The sequence below is a fragment of the Sipha flava genome, unplaced genomic scaffold, assembly GCF_003268045.1.
Source record: "Sipha flava isolate LNK unplaced genomic scaffold, YSA_version1 34_pilon_pilon, whole genome shotgun sequence".
NCBI classification, from domain to species: domain Eukaryota; kingdom Metazoa; phylum Arthropoda; class Insecta; order Hemiptera; family Aphididae; genus Sipha; species Sipha flava.
Genome location: NW_020273045.1, coordinates 568,759 through 584,841, shown reverse-complemented (window position 1 = coordinate 584,841; position 16,083 = coordinate 568,759). Strand labels below are relative to the sequence as shown.

General features: G+C 31.6%; 2 protein-coding genes across 9 annotated transcripts in view; one reads left to right on the top strand and one right to left on the bottom strand.

Annotated features, from left to right (window-relative positions):
- The first annotated feature begins 1,972 nt into the window (after positions 1 to 1,972).
- Positions 1,973 to 7,486, top strand: LOC112687440. 2 transcript variants are annotated; one of them, XM_025560164.1, is made up of 7 exons: positions 1,973 to 2,080; positions 2,182 to 2,241; positions 2,340 to 2,411; positions 2,717 to 2,788; positions 3,349 to 3,378; positions 3,479 to 3,565; positions 7,419 to 7,486. In XM_025560164.1, exons 1-7 carry the CDS (start codon positions 2,020 to 2,022, stop codon positions 7,484 to 7,486), a joined length of 450 nt encoding a protein of 149 aa, XP_025415949.1. In that variant the 5' UTR covers positions 1,973 to 2,019. The 2 variants fall into 2 exon arrangements, with proteins under 2 accessions (XP_025415949.1, XP_025415948.1); XM_025560163.1 differs by having other exon boundaries at positions 3,476 to 3,565.
- A 39-nt stretch (positions 7,487 to 7,525) lies between these two features.
- LOC112687439 (tachykinin-like peptides receptor 86C) overlaps positions 7,526 to 16,083 on the bottom strand; it is a 196,265-nt gene continuing 187,707 nt past the window's right edge. For 6 of the 7 annotated variants that reach the window (XM_025560159.1, XM_025560162.1, XM_025560161.1 and 3 more), the window contains 4 exons: positions 13,146 to 13,342; positions 12,907 to 13,037; positions 11,875 to 12,016; positions 7,526 to 7,612 (listed from right to left, as the gene is read on the bottom strand). In XM_025560159.1, the coding sequence (XP_025415944.1) occupies positions 7,552 to 7,612; positions 11,875 to 12,016; positions 12,907 to 13,037; positions 13,146 to 13,342 (531 nt within the window). In that variant the 3' untranslated portion in view covers positions 7,526 to 7,551. Of the gene's footprint in view, positions 7,613 to 11,874; positions 12,033 to 12,906; positions 13,038 to 13,145; positions 13,343 to 16,083 lie in introns of all 7 variants that reach the window. The other variant, XM_025560156.1, reaches the window with a different exon arrangement.

Here is a 16,083-nt window from a genome sequence, read left to right as displayed (position 1 = left end):
TAACCCTTAAATCTAAACTCCTGGATATTTATGTTTTCCGAAAAAACAAATATTTATTCAAATACATTAATACTATTATTATAAATTGCCGATGAAAACAGATTACTTAAATCACTAAATGGGAAAATAAATTAGTTGTAGATGATTTGGACATCTTTTGAAAAGCACTAATTTTTGTGAGCGATAATTTCATAGTAGTTATATATGAACTTGTGATTATTCTGAAAACTAGAATTAATTGGTTTTATTAAGGTTGACAGTTTCAGAAAATATATCTAAAGGAAATATTTTGTTTCTTTTTCAATAACAGTAAAAAAAAAACTGTTTCAGGGTTTTTTGATTTTTGGAAACAATAACATTCGGGAAAATACTGTGAACCGAAATACTATTTAAGGACACTACACACTACTAGTAAATACACGCAATGATAGGCCTAAAATTGCGAGAAAAAAATATCTAATCTGGAAGAACTGAACAAATGGTCTCTCAACGTTGCCTTGATTGATTATAGTTGACCGGGCGGAATGGGACTGTGATGAACGGATCACGGTATGAAAGCAGTAAACGGATCAATGCGTATTCATAGGCTTTTATAGTATCACTGTACATTAATAAATTACAGTATAGAGCAAACGACGAGAGCCACACGGTTTTTGTGGTGGGAGAACATCATGACACTGTGGCACCACGAGCGCGGCAATCTCACGGGAGTTTATTAGTTTATTTTGATTCGTTCGATACAAACCTTACGAGAAATGGACGCAGTGTACTCGGGAAAATATTAGATTTTATCGTTGAATTGCTGTACATAACAATAAACTGACACCGGTGTGTAAACCATTTCTTCGATAAGAAAAATAAAACGTATATAGCAATCGTATGGATGATGACATCCGACTCTCTCTTTTTTTAACTGTTGGTGATAATTGATCTACTGTACCTTTTTTTTTTTTTTTTTTTTTGTACGCACCGCCAGACAATATCATAATTGTTCTAAAATAACGAAATTTACGGTTGTTCAAACGAACGAAACTATTTTCACGATTATTTGTAAAAAGTTTAAACATTAGTTTTGAAATTTTATTCTATAGTTCTAGTAATAAACTATTATTACAGTAAAACCTTTTTATAATGGAATTATCCCCTACATAAGACAAAAATACAAGATTTGAAAGTAGCTATATTATATTTGGTAAAACTGCTTAAGGTTTATTTCAAATATGGTATAAAGTTCGAGTATGCCCTTGATTATCGAAAACGAATAAAGATCAAACAGATTCATTTTCTAAATCATAAAGTTCATAGCTAATACGCTGTAATAAAATATAGTTCAGTAATTTTATCAAAATATACTATGATGAAAAATATTTACCATATGTATATTGTATGTATCTACAAATAATTTTGATTTTGAGATTATATATATGTACAGTCAAATTTGAGTTTGTTCAAAATATTTTTTATTTTCAATTTCTCTAAAACGGAAAATTTGATGCTTTCCGAATTATTTAATAATTATAACGTTCTCATAATTATTATGAGAACGTTTTACTGTTTTATTATATTATACATGGCGCAATGTATAAATGTTAGAAAATTATTAATTTAATGCATGAAAGTTTAAAATTTTAATAGAATATTACGGTACATCTAGGATTGCGGTGGATTGATGCAGATGTAATGACCATACTTACGTAATCTGAATGTAAAAGACAATCCAACGGAAGCGAAAATAATGAGGAAACGTACCAAAAAAGGGACATAGAGGGAGAGAAAGAGAGAGAGAGAAAGAGAGAGAGAGAGAGAGAGAAAGAGAGAGAAACAGAAAAGAGAAACAAAAACAATAGCTTTAGATCGCGTAACACTCTTCCGGGGATGATAGATTTTAAGTCTGTGTTTGATCGTCATGAATATATATGCATATACATAGACATATATATATTACATTTATTGTTGTCCTCTCTGCTGATAGGCCTATATAAATCGTCCTGTGTTCCATCGGATTCTTTCATTTCAAAAATGAAGTCATTCGGTGTGTGTTTTCTGTTTACTTGTTATCTGACTATAATAATCATAACAGGTAAGTACAGCGTAGTTATTATTCGTACGTGTACGTACATACGGTTTTCTATACACGTCTTAATATTGTAATGTAATGTAATTTGTTTTTTTGTTTTTGAGAATCCGTCCAAGAAAAGAATATACATACCTACAGCGACGCGATAATGAAAAATTTAGCACGTAAGTTTTATAAACTATTTTTAATATCAGTATTCAAATGAGTATGTCGCAAAAAAAAATAAAAAATACTAGAAGTACGGTATATGCATTTTTTACAGTTTATTGTCACGCTCCTTATTACACCGACGGTGGCGGTGTCCTTGTACAGAACAAACCTCAATTTGCAGACCGTAAGATTATTTTCAGAAATTAATAATATCGTTAGATCCTTGTTGCACCGTATATGTACTATATATATAAAAAGGTATACAGGTAATACTTTTATTTTAAACCTTATTATACTTTCGGTGGAAATGTATCCGTCCAGCTCCTTTATACCATTCCGATACGTATATACGTGTATAAGTTTATTGTTATTATTTTTGGTTTGTATAGTTACTATACGTAGACATACACGTGTAGAGATCGGTGAAAAAAAACACCTGCAGTTTTATCTTTTGTATTTTTCTGTATTTTTTTATGTGCGGTTTCGCAGTGCCACAGTCGGCGAAAGGAAGATCAAGAGCGTTCGTTAATGTCGGCGAGAAAAGAGGAAATCAATTTAAAAGTAAGTGATACTGTTGGGCGTCGTTCATAACCACACACATTCAAAAACAGGTCATCGTTCAAATCCGCACACTTTTATGTCTTAATCCCACATATTTCCGCCAAATTAAACCGTTCAATACCGCACACATTGATATATATCAATAACATATACATTTATCTAAAATAATATTAGTGCGCCTCGTTATCGAGTGGGGTCACTCGCTCGCTGCGCTTGCTCGGACAGTTAAAAACGAAAATATCGTCCGATTTGCTAGGCAACACCACCCCAAATAGGTCACAGGAAAAAAAAAACGATTATGAGTGGGAATCATACGAAACGGCAACGTGAACCGTACATGCAAAGTATGCAGGGAAAAAGGAACTGTAAACCAAATGTGTGTGGTTTTGAACTATCGAACATTCAAATTTCCCTTTTTAACGATAGAATAAATGTGTGTGGCATTGAACGATGTAAAATGTGCGGTTATGAACGGTAAGTGTGTTGTTTTGATGACCGCTGATACTGTTGGTTCGCGGTGTTTATTGAATCTATTGATTTAACAATTATTGTTTTCGCAGATTTCATGCTGGGCAGGGATACTTCCAAAGGTAATATAGAATCCGGTCGAACGAGTTTCGGCTCGGTTTAACGTGTACTTTTAACAATATTATATAATATAGTATAATGTGATCAATATTTGTGTAGCAGAAGTGGTCAGTCGGGTTCAAAAAGGATCGTACATACCGGTGAAGTCTAACGGGAAAAGGGACGATTCTCAGTTTTCTCCTGTTTACGGTAATTTTTTAAAGACGTACTCCGGTAGATTGCATACATATTACTATTATATTTAATCTAATAGTGTATATTCGTACCCATATTATCAGAGTATAATCCTAAACCGTTTTAATATTTTCTTCGTATTGCCTCTGTCAACTACAAGAAAAAAACAAATGCAACTTTTATTATCTACCTAGTATGATATAATTTTATATGTATAATATCGAAAATGATCATTTTTCAAAATGATACAAATTTTGATAAATTATTAGTGTAATATATTTTTGCTTAAAGTCTTTTTCCTGTACTAACTAAATATCTTGACGATTCGCATCCGAAGGAATTTTGATTTTAAACGCAGAAAAATAAAATAGGGCTTATATTTCGGAAATATAAACATAATATTATTTGAAACTGTCCATTGCATTACGAATAAAATTCAAACATCGAACTGTTATGTAGATGGTGATCGAATACCAGAACACTTTTAATCCGGGTTCGAAATCGGCTGTCTGTTAATTGAATTCAAAAAAAAAAAAAGTGTAATGAGTGTAATGTTCACAGACGACATACATTGGTTATAAATGACCGGTGGGTATAATGATCAATTTTCGATGAAACGGATAAAACCCATACGAATTAAATACTAGCGTAAAAAAAAAACGGATCCACCTGTATAATAATATGTAAATTTTCCTATACAAATATCATAACGAATTTGAATTTCTTTCTAATTCAATCGCCAAAAATTTTTAATTTTTTTTGTGCTTACCTATGGTGTAATTGGAATGCCATAGACTTATAATTTCAAACTTCTTGATTCCAATGTGTTTTATCAAAACACCTAAACTTGACTATTCGAAAAAATCGCTAATATTTAACGTAGTACAAGTGCACGTTTTGAAAAGTTGTACTTCCTCAAACTAGTGGCCCGTGATCTAGTGGACCGTGTTTATATTATTGGAGGGGCTATGAAATATTTGTTTTCTTTAAATTATTTTCTCAGGGTCTAAATTCAGTTGAATTTATACATGTTTAAAGTCTAATACAATTAAAGATATTTTTCAAAAGCATAAACATTGATTTACTAAACATTATTCAACAGTATAAAATAGTACATGCAATTTTAGTATATTGTTAGGGAATTATAATTAATGATTTTGAGCAAAGGTTCTTGACAGTTTTCCATTCAATTTAGAGTGCACCACGACAAAAAACTTTGAGAAGCACTGTTGTACATTACAAAAAGTAATTAATTAGATTTTATCGCCAATGACGAACTTACTTACGGATGTGTTTTCGTTAATGTCGGAACTTACACGTTATGACGTACCTAAATGATTACCTGCTTTGTTTCGTATGGAAACGTATTGAACACGGAACATTAAAAAGATTTTTTCGCAAATTGTTGTAGGTTATCAATGTGTATTTGGGCTGTAGGACGAATTCAGGTTCCCACATAGCGGGTAAAATTCGTCCATTGCAGGTATTTATATACGTAAGTTCCTACGTGACTACTCGATAAAAAGCATATCCATGATATGTAACTATTGTCTACCTGATCCAGTGGTGTCCATTCTTTATTTTTCGACAGATCAATCAATTAACTTTGAGCAGGCCACCAAATATAAAAGTATCGATAATGTCGATATTATTCTAATTAATATTATAATTTGTTGCACATATTAGGACTATTAAAAATATTACAGATTGAGGTACACGCTACAGGTACACATTCATTTGATCATTACGTTCTTCTAAGTAATTTCGATATTAAATTGTAAAACTTCTATTTGATAATCTCCGACTATAAAATTAATAAATAAATAAAAAAAATTTTTTTGTAATTATTTTACTTTTTTTTTTTTTATAATATTTTATTTTATTTTAAAAATTTGTAACTGGACACATAGAATACAATGTTGAGCATTATCCAAATGAATTATCTAAGTAAATTATCTAAATAAATAATGAATGAACTTTTATCTTAAATAAGGTATATAGATAATAAACAAAATTAGTTATTTGATGAATTATCTTAGATGAATTATTGAGTTATCTAATGTAATTCATCTAGATAAATAAATACGATTATTTTTATTTAAAAAATTTGGAAAAATTAAACTTGAAAGTTGAAAACTAATAAAAATTTTAAATGAACGAAAACTTTAAAAATATTATTAATTTATTAACTTTATAATTAATTACTATTATCTTATAAGTTGTGTTACTGCAATACATATTTAGTTATATTATTTAAATTGTGCCTATAAGTGTTACTTTTAAGAATTGTTTACATACTTAATAAAGACTAATAAATTTATATTTTCTAGTGACTCTTGCAATATTTGATTCCTAAAAATGAGAATTAAGTAATATAGAAAATGCTTGAATTAACTTTTTAATATTTTAACCATAAATATTACTAGAAATGCATAATAAGTATTACGAGTATATAAATAGTAATGAATTGTTTTATAAAATTATAATATACCTACAAAGAATGTATTTTATTTAAAACTAAGTACTTATTATTTATTACTTATTTCCTATATATGAATGTACATAATATAAATATTTTTTGTTCATTATATTGGAGGTACCTAATAGATCAACTTTAATTTAATTTTAATTAAATTAAATTCTTTAAGTATAAATTTAAAAGTTAATGTTTTATCTTTTATATTTATCTAGATAATTTAGATTTGAACTATCTTTTATCTTTATCTTGATAAATTTTATCCAATTTCAATCTGTCATCTTTATCCAGATAAATTTTTAGTTGCCTTTGTGCAACACTGATAGAATATCTTCGTGAGCCACATGGGGCCCACAAGCCGCGGATTGGGCACTACTGACCTATTCTAATCTGTTTAATCTACACAAATAAAATTATGGTGAATACTTCCTACTTTATTTACTCTTAAAACTGACAATTTAAATGTAGTTTGTATGGTTAAACTGTGCTGGTTTTTCTATTTCATTAAAAATGTGTTTAGTATATTATCTATTTTTTAATCGAATCCAGTAAATATATAAAATAATGTATGGTTCACATATCATCAGTAAATAAAATTATAATAATCATAACAATAATTAAATTTTATGTCATATTGCAAAACTCAAACATTTTATATATGTTAGTGTGTGGCTTTTTTATTCAGTTGTAATAAAACTGAATCTTTTCGTGTAGGATCTTATGCGTAACAGTATGTATTTTTTATTCGTGTAGGAACATATCCTTTTTGTAAACACAAATTTTTTTTTCTTGTACGTTTTAAGTGGGAAATTTACTAATTTCCAGCTGATGGGCTTTGCTTAAAAAATAATGGATATTGATTTACATTGGAAACTAAATTACTATACGCGTTTTTCGCCTTCTTCATAATATAAGGTCACATTTACTGTTATCGTTACTTTAATAATTGAACGAATAATTAAGGGCTTTTAACTAAACTACAATGTGTGTTGATTATGATAATATTGTAAAGTAAAAACTTAGTATTTAAAAAAAAAAAATTGAATTGTTATGGTAAATGTAATAATTTTAAAATCTTTTTAAATTGATAAGCTAAGTTTTTACTCTTCGATTTTACTCAGGACGATATTTTAAAGAATTGTTTTTTTTTAACATTTAGTTCTTATGTGTATTTTTATGGATATTTGTAAGATTTAGGGAATCACATAATACCACAATATTTTAGTTTTTTTTTTTTATATTTTATATTATTTACTCTTTTCCACGTCAAAAAATATGCTCGCAATGGTTTTATATCATAAAGCATGTATACAAACAATAAATCGATAAATAAAACATTTTATTATATTTTATTTTTACCTTATATTATTTATTTTTTTGTATATTTTTTAGGTATTTACACGGGGACTGACGACAGAGATATTTTTCAAAAATGGCTGTCGTCGTATTATTTACAATAATAATGCTCGATGATCCTCGTGCAGTGTGCTGCCGGAGGCCGTCAAAGTCGTCATCATCGGTGCCATTAGATAAGTGTCTTCGTAGTAAGATTTCTAGTCTTCCGTAGCCTCTGGAGCCTAGAAATTCTAGTAACATATAATATGATAATTAATTTGTATTCTTTATTAAAATTAAAAAGTTAAAAATATCATTGTACTTTTTATGGTTTTTTACATTCATCCTACATTTTATTTTTTGCATTTTAGTTCATCTCTAAAGAAATTAATCAATTTACTCTCAATTAAATTCTACATATAAGTACGGATTTCGTACTAAAGACAATGAACGAAGTGGTCAAATGTTTTTGTTAGATATTTCATAATCTCCCCAGGTGCTCTTATCTAAATCCGCTGACTCCAAACTCGGCAACTCCTATAATTCCTGGTATTCCTTCAAGGCAATTGAAGTGCAAGTGATGAGTCTTGATATTTTACAAAATGTTGATAGTAAAATGATTTGTTAATAAATCTGAAAGTTTCATTATTGGGTTGCTTCTTTCACGGAATAAAGTGAATGTGTATCTGATGTTTTTGATGCATTTGTTGTTTTCAGCATATATGTATATTTGTTACGTGTAATGTTGAAATTAGCTATGCATGTTGATTAATGTGTAATTTTTCGTTTATAAATAAAAATATCAAGTCTGTTTGGATAATATTCAATAGGTTTAGATTAGATTATTTAAATTTGAAAAATTTAGATCTATCCATATGTTTCCTCCAGCCAACATTGGAGAGAGCATGAGAATTTCTTTAAATTATGTTGACAGAGGACAAGCAAACTAAGACATACTTATATTATATTCGCAGTTATGTCTATTGAGGATGGGCCATATTTTTTATACACTTGGCAATAAATATGGTACTGTCTACAGCGGAACCTTACAATGTCAAACTCCGGTATCTCAAAGTTTCTGTATGTCAATTTTTTTTTTCAATCCCGATCATTCATTGTTGAACTTACGTGTTAAGTTATTTCGATATATCGAATTTCCATACGTAGAAGTCATTATCCGACACCCACCACCTATTACAATTCACTAACTAGAATATAATATATTATGAGAGATTAGATAACGTATAAAATACATTATAATCCATATAAAAAAAACTAAACGGTATTTTAATAATTTTTTTTCTTTACGAAAAACTGTATATAGGTACTTATATGGACCAAGTCATATGACGGTGAAAAGTTAATCAGCCTGAATAATGAAACTAAATCGTACATCAGAGGTAACTCGGTCAATCCGTCCCATAACGTTTGTATACGTGTTAGATTAACGTTTGTTAACGTACGTTAATTGTATTTATCTTTTTACTAATTCGACCGGTAAAAGGAATCAAGCAACATTTTAGGGTTAAGCGACTGTCCAAGCATTTGATCGCCCAAGTTCAGATGTTACAATAGCCCTTTAGTTATACATACATTACGGTATAATCAACATATGTAAACAGAAATGTTAAATAAGTTGGGGCTAAGCTTTTGTTATCATATATTTTTTTTTGAGTGTAGACATTAATAAAAATTGTGTTCACCGAGCGATGAGTAACATGGCACATGGTCCCTACTTTCGTTTTTAATGTTAATGATTCGAAATACAAATACGAAAATTATCGTACTTTCTTTAAAATTATAATACGTTAACATTTTACATTTGACAAGATATTATGATAATATTCTTAACGATAATGACATTTAGTTAAATTACATTTTATAAACCGTTTGCAACATTACGATTAATATCCCATGCACACTAATGCAAATAGAATGCCTAAATATCGTCCAAATGTCGTTATCGTTATGAATAGTATAGTATTGTGACGAAAGTGAAATTATTAGCGCATTAAATGCATTTTATATTACGAATGTTATAAAAAGTGATGAACGATAAGAGCCGACCAAATACCATTAATGCATTTATCGTTTGGCGAATACAATTTTTATCAGCATCGCTTGTACCGAAATTTATGAATATCTCGTTAACAAATAGTCAGAGAAATACTTGTACTTCAGTGATCGAATACTTTCTCTGTCGGTAGTGTTATAGTATACGACTTGTCGCTTTGTTCATTTTGCCTTTTAACAGACGGCGTCATCGGCGTTAAACTTATCGAAATGTGTAGTAGTACTGTACGTTTAGTTGGCATCAAAATTGTTTGTTTTTTTTAAATAAAAAAAGTGTTTATTCTCTTTGTTATTCTAAAACTGTATTGTCGTTTTCGCCGGAATCGGAATGCGTCATGGTATTCTAATAGCTGCATTGTCGCCGAGACAAAAAAAATGCAGATAGGGCATGTGCTCATGGGCCATGACCACCGACCCACGATTGGATTTAGAGCCTAATAATATGATATTTGCAGTACACGAAAAATAGTATTTGATAAATAAGACATGTGGATCAATCTCAAAGGCAGTGTATACCAACAAGTTGATTACTGACCGTGTTTGTTCTTTTATTCAAAATAACTAATGATTTATTGATCCAGCTACTGGTGACTGCACTAGCTCACCCACCACTAAAATATTATGAGATAGGGTACCTGTCCTACTTGAATACAGGCTTCGGTGCCACTGAATAGCTGTACCAGTCACAAACGTCCACAAAACCGTATTGTTCTGGAAATCCTATCATTTGTTTGTTACGACTGGTGTACAGGGCCGGATTATGATCGTAATATAAGGGCTATTGCTTTCGGCGAGGCCCATTCATTCAAAATTATTTAATATTTTTATTCAGATTTAGTAATTTATAATAAATATGGTATGTTTGTATAATGTAGAAATAGTCACTACTCGTATTTATTGATAAAATAGTACTTTATATTTCAACGATTATAAAACACGTTGTTGTCCCTTTCTACTCACGGTCCGACACTATAGCACCCAACCCCTCTCCTCCTTAATCTAGTTCTGCTGGTGTATATCAGTAATATAATGATGGCTTTGTTCCCGATCTACCGAAGACCAAATAAGACAGTGCAGGGTGGTTAGCTTAAGATGAAAAATGAAACCTTACAGTCGTAATAAATATGATATCTTTAAAATATCTTAAAATGATTGAATTTTGTTTTTCCGGAAATAAGCTATGGACGTTAAAATTAATCAAAATTTGTTGTAAAAATCGTACACTGTGTACATTACACAACTTAAATAGTAATATTCACATCGTCATGAAATAATGTTTGCATAATGTAAATTTTTTAAAAATGTCCAGACTTCTTATTTTCATTTTCTACTGCCTTCGCATGGAACACAGCACATTTCTCTAACATACTAATTCGAGCTTTGCTTGAATTCCTAACCTACGAGGAAACCATTTGCGAGTTCGATCATGTTACATTCTTCTATTCTTCTTTTCTCCCTATTATGAAACATTCTTTTTTTTCTTCTTCGCCTTTCTCTCAACTATTTGAAGTCGACTATCTTTGTCCTAGACCTCAACTCGTCTCGATTTTCTACATCCTCTACGCTCATACCAATATACCTCGTATGACATTTTCAATCGTATCCAACCATTTCTTTTTTGATCTTCCTCTTTCTCTTTTCTGTTAATTATTATTAATTATAATTTAATTTTCATATCCACTCTTAATGCTTTTCTTTCCTCTCATCTCATCACATGCTCAAATTATCTCAGATCATTTTTTCTCATCTTGTCCACTATCGACGCTACACCAATACTATCCATCACATATTCCTTTCTTATTCTATATTCTCTTATCACTCAACTCATTCATCTAAGCATTCTCATTTCCACAACACTCGTACAATGCTCTCTTATCCTGTCAACCTCCCAAGACTTTGAACCATATGGCATAGTTGGTCTCACTACACACCTGTAAAATATACCTTTCAGCCTTATTGGAATTCTCTTATCGTATCAAACGCCCGATGCTTTTCTCCATTTTACCCAACCACACTTAATGCTATGTTTTGCTTACACACCAAAGCCTCCGTCCTTTTGTACAATCGATCCTAAATATTTAAAGTTTACGACTTCACCTTGGAACATTGATTATTTCATTCCCACATTCCTATATTGTTTGCCTAGATATTCCCTAAGCCGTATTATAAAATCATCTTTATCACGTTCGCACTCCACTCCGAAAAAACAAAACGGACGAATTAAAAAATAAAAATAGATACCAAGACGGATTGTCAAACACCTCAGTTACGTATCACGTCACATAGTGTTGTGTCGACCGTACAAAGTATATTCAAGATGTAGCCAATGAGTTCGGTGGTTCTACAGTGTTACGTTTTCGTTTAAAGCACGTTTCGTACACGTAATACAATAACAATTGTGTTTATCGTACATGTTTTTGCTTGCACCTACTGTTTTTACCTATTGATCGGCTCCGTCTCCGTTTGATCATCTCGTGTTGCTGCCCGCGGATACCGTACCACCTCGTTGTAGTCCCTGGGCAGACATAACACTCGGGTGTCTGGTTGGCGCCGTAAGTGTTGGACTGCCAACGACACTGGACCTGGTTAACCGTTCCACTGTACAACGCCAAAAGCTACTTAACTACAAGTCAATGGGCACCACGTGCATATGGTCAATAACAACGTGCGCGAGATAGCGGTCGAAAAATGGATCTCGGAAAGCGGTTTCGTTTCAGTAAGGCGTATCATTTATTATCATTGATTAATTGCACTGCGCTTTCTAAAATTATACATCATTTTACCGTGTTTTGACCAACTGCTCGCGTTAACGTTTCCTAGTAGGCATGAGCGTATACATTATGGTTGGCAATCGTAGTTTTGGAAATTATGTTTGTCGATTATCGTGTTACGCGAATATTAAGTGTCATATCATGTATTACTGAATCGTATGCACCTACAGCGAAGCCTCTGCGCGATGATGGTATGAGCTTTGATGTGGAACTGAAATCTCGCATGCTCGTGACCGATATTTTAGTATTAAAATATCCTATTTGCTCATGAGTATGCGCTAATTAATACGCCGTGTATATAGCCGAGAACCAACGTTGGCTATTATATTGAAACGGTATTAAATTCAATTTTGAGCAGCTCGTGTGGTTCGCTATCGAAATTAATACCGCGGGGACCGTTCGAATAAACTGCTGCAGTTGTCGACGAACGAATATTTGATTATGTACTATCAATACAGTCACGTGATCTTTAGCACTACAAAGCTAACACGTGTGTTTGCCAGTAGGATGGTACGTCGCGTTAAGTGCGATTTTGAGGTTAAGTAGAAATAAAAACAAATAAGAATATTGCGTTCAATGTAGTATAATGGCAGTATGTTGTGTGCAGAGTTTCGCATTTGAAAACCAAAGTCTACGATGTACCAATCAGTTTCGCGGTAGCCATAAATTATGATGTGTAAGTACGCGTTCGAATGAGTTACCTGATTTGGACCGGGTCAAGTAGTAGTGGGACTCGCCGTTCATCCGAATCACATTCAGATCTATGGACTCCTTGTCGGAGTTCCTCAGGCCGCCGCAATAGCATATGATCAATTTGAAATACGCTCTGAACCTGTTGTTAGAAGAAAAAGAAAAAATACCATCGTTCGTATCAGGTACACCGCATCGGTCGCGGCCGCAGTTGGACCGACGAAACACGACAGGTATGACCCGCACCTACCTCGGGTTCATCCAGTAATAGATTATCGGGTTCACCATCGAGTTGGACATCGCCAACCAATAGAAGCTCAGGAAAAGATCTTGTACGTACGCCTTGACCACTATGTCCTTGTTGTGGTATGCGTATACGAAATACGAGTGATAAGGCAACCAACAGATCAAGAAAATCGTTACGACGACGGCGAACATTCTGACCACCTGGAAATCAAAAACCCGATTGAATCGTACTGTGTTCCGTCCGTATTATTATCCGTTATTAGCGATTAAATCGCGTGAAATTCATTTTACTGATACGAAAAAAAAAAAATTAACGATTTTTAAAAGAAAAAACGAAAGAAACTCAACAAATTATCGAATGTCAATTCCATTGCACCAATTTACGTATCATTCAGATCAGTGCCATACCTAGATCTTTTTAAATGAAGGGAGGTAAACTTCATACATGAATTTATAGTGTACTTTTATATATTTCTCTAGTGTCATATAGATAATAACAATTTAAAGAAAAAGAAATAGGTCATATGGGGGCAGAGGTGACTGTCATATTCGCCCTCTCCCCTGAGGACGTCATTGGTTCAGATTCTGAATGTAACGCAGTTTATGCATGGAATATAACATCATCCGTACAATGGCCATTTTTATGTATAAGAAAATTATAAGGCGTTTTTTAACGTCGCCGGGAAAATTACCAAAAACTTCTGTGAAGAGGTGTTATATCCTAGATACTTCTTCAATCGTTATTCATCACAATGAGTTTTGATCACTGGTTTAAAATCCATGATACTTATAGAATTGGCATTGTACTACCAAGTTGGTACATAATGACGATAATAGATCCATGCCTTTATTGTGGTTTACCCTATATTCTGTACGCGCATATATTAATATAATGCAAATGTTGTTTGAAGATAACACGTGCTTCTTTTTTCTGGATATGACTCAACAAAACGTGCTATTTTACTATTTTATTATGACATTTTCAAGTCACAATACTCGTCTAATCAGTTTCTATAAAACCACCTTGTTAAGTTGGTTACGTACGTCACATTAACCCACACACCATAATGAAAGGTGATGGTTTCCGAAATGTTATGCAATCTTTTGTTTTTCAAACAAGTGATTTTATTCTGTTATGGTTGCATAAAACCTAAATAAAAATATCTATGTTACCTACTAGTAATGCATATATATTGTTTTATATTCAGGTATATTTTGAATTATTTTTCCGTCTCTATTATTCTTTTATTATACAGAAGTACATAATAGGTGGGATAATAAATAACATTGCACACATCAGACCCTGTTAAGCTAATAAATGTTTTTTTTCTATTATTTAAGAACACCAAAATTATTATTGACCACTCGAAGCACAATCGTCCGGACCGAATCATAAAACATCCAAACCATTCACTCCCAAAACGTTTGGTGTTTTCGACCGGAAACAGTCACATTATATATATATATATATATATATATATGTATTCGAATATACTTGATTTTTAAATCATATTTACGATCACGGTTGACGTCGTACCCAGAAAGCGAACGCTGTTTTATTGCGAAATACTTACTACGTTCGAAAAGGACCCTATTAAATTATGTAAACATGAGCCAATTAAAATTTGAAATCCAAGTTTGACAACAGGCGATATGAAACACTGTGATTCGGACGTTTGAATCGCGGGCTGTTCAAATATTGGTTTCGTGCGTTTATTATGTTACTATTATTAATTTTTTTTTTTTTTTCTAAGGGGCCTTCCACAGCTAGATTCATTTGCCCCCTGTGCTTATTGTGTCGTCTGATAGGGCTACAATAAGTTAACATGTGTGTGAACTTCGTTTTCAGAAAATTTGATCGGTTGAGAGGGGGTTTCTTCTTTCCAGGCGGTTGCCCGGTCCAAAAAGTGAAACCATCGGATACCCGATCCGAACCGGTGATTATGCGGTTAAGCACAGCGGTCTCGTTCACTCGGCCAAGCTACACCTTTGTTAATCATATACGAGTATTGTACTATTATACTAGCCGAATACAATGTTAGTAAAAATATACAGAAGTTATTGAAAGTTGGTGGATAGTGTGGTCTTGTGGAGATACGTTTAGAACAAATAAACTATCGATATGTTGCTTTTATTAATATTAAAGTTTATATGAATCTGTTTTGAAAGAAGTGAATGTATTTCAGTTGTAGGTTGCTTGATAATTTAGTACATATAAAGTAATGTAAAAAAATAATTTTTAAATAACATTGTGTTTATACCAAAATGTGCAAATAAACATCAATGGTTATATAATAAAATGTGGCAGTCCACTAAAACCATTAAAATGATTTAACGATTAAATAATAGAAAATTGTTTGATTAATATGAAAAAAAAGTAATTGTTTAAGCGCAAACTGCATCAGTTTTATTAAGGAAAACAAGTTTGTTGAGATTAAGTGAATTTTCGATCGATGAAAAATATTATAAAACATCATCGTACGTAAACATCTTAAAATTTAAAAACACACGGATTGTACAGTATTTCATATAGGAGATTTTTGTTTGTTAACTTGAAACTATGTAGGTACTATAAATTATAATTATTTATAATTGTATTATTAATGCATTAGACACCAGAGTTTCATTTTATTTTTCAAACAAAATAGTCTAAATTAATAAAAAAACTTTCAATTTTTTCACTCTACTTATTTATTTTTTTGCTATACTCGTATGCGAAACTCTTGTTAAAATTGTGCGGTTAAAAAATAAAATTCAAATTACGTTCAAAAGTATTTTTATTAAAAATACCGTTTTTATAAAGCTAAATGAAAATGGTTAGATTTATAGTTAGAAAACCAACTTTCTGAGAGTTTTACTTTTGAGTAATTGCCACTTGGAAATTATTTTTGGGCACTCGTAGTATAGTAACATAATGTGTGCTAGCACTCAAAACAACTGTT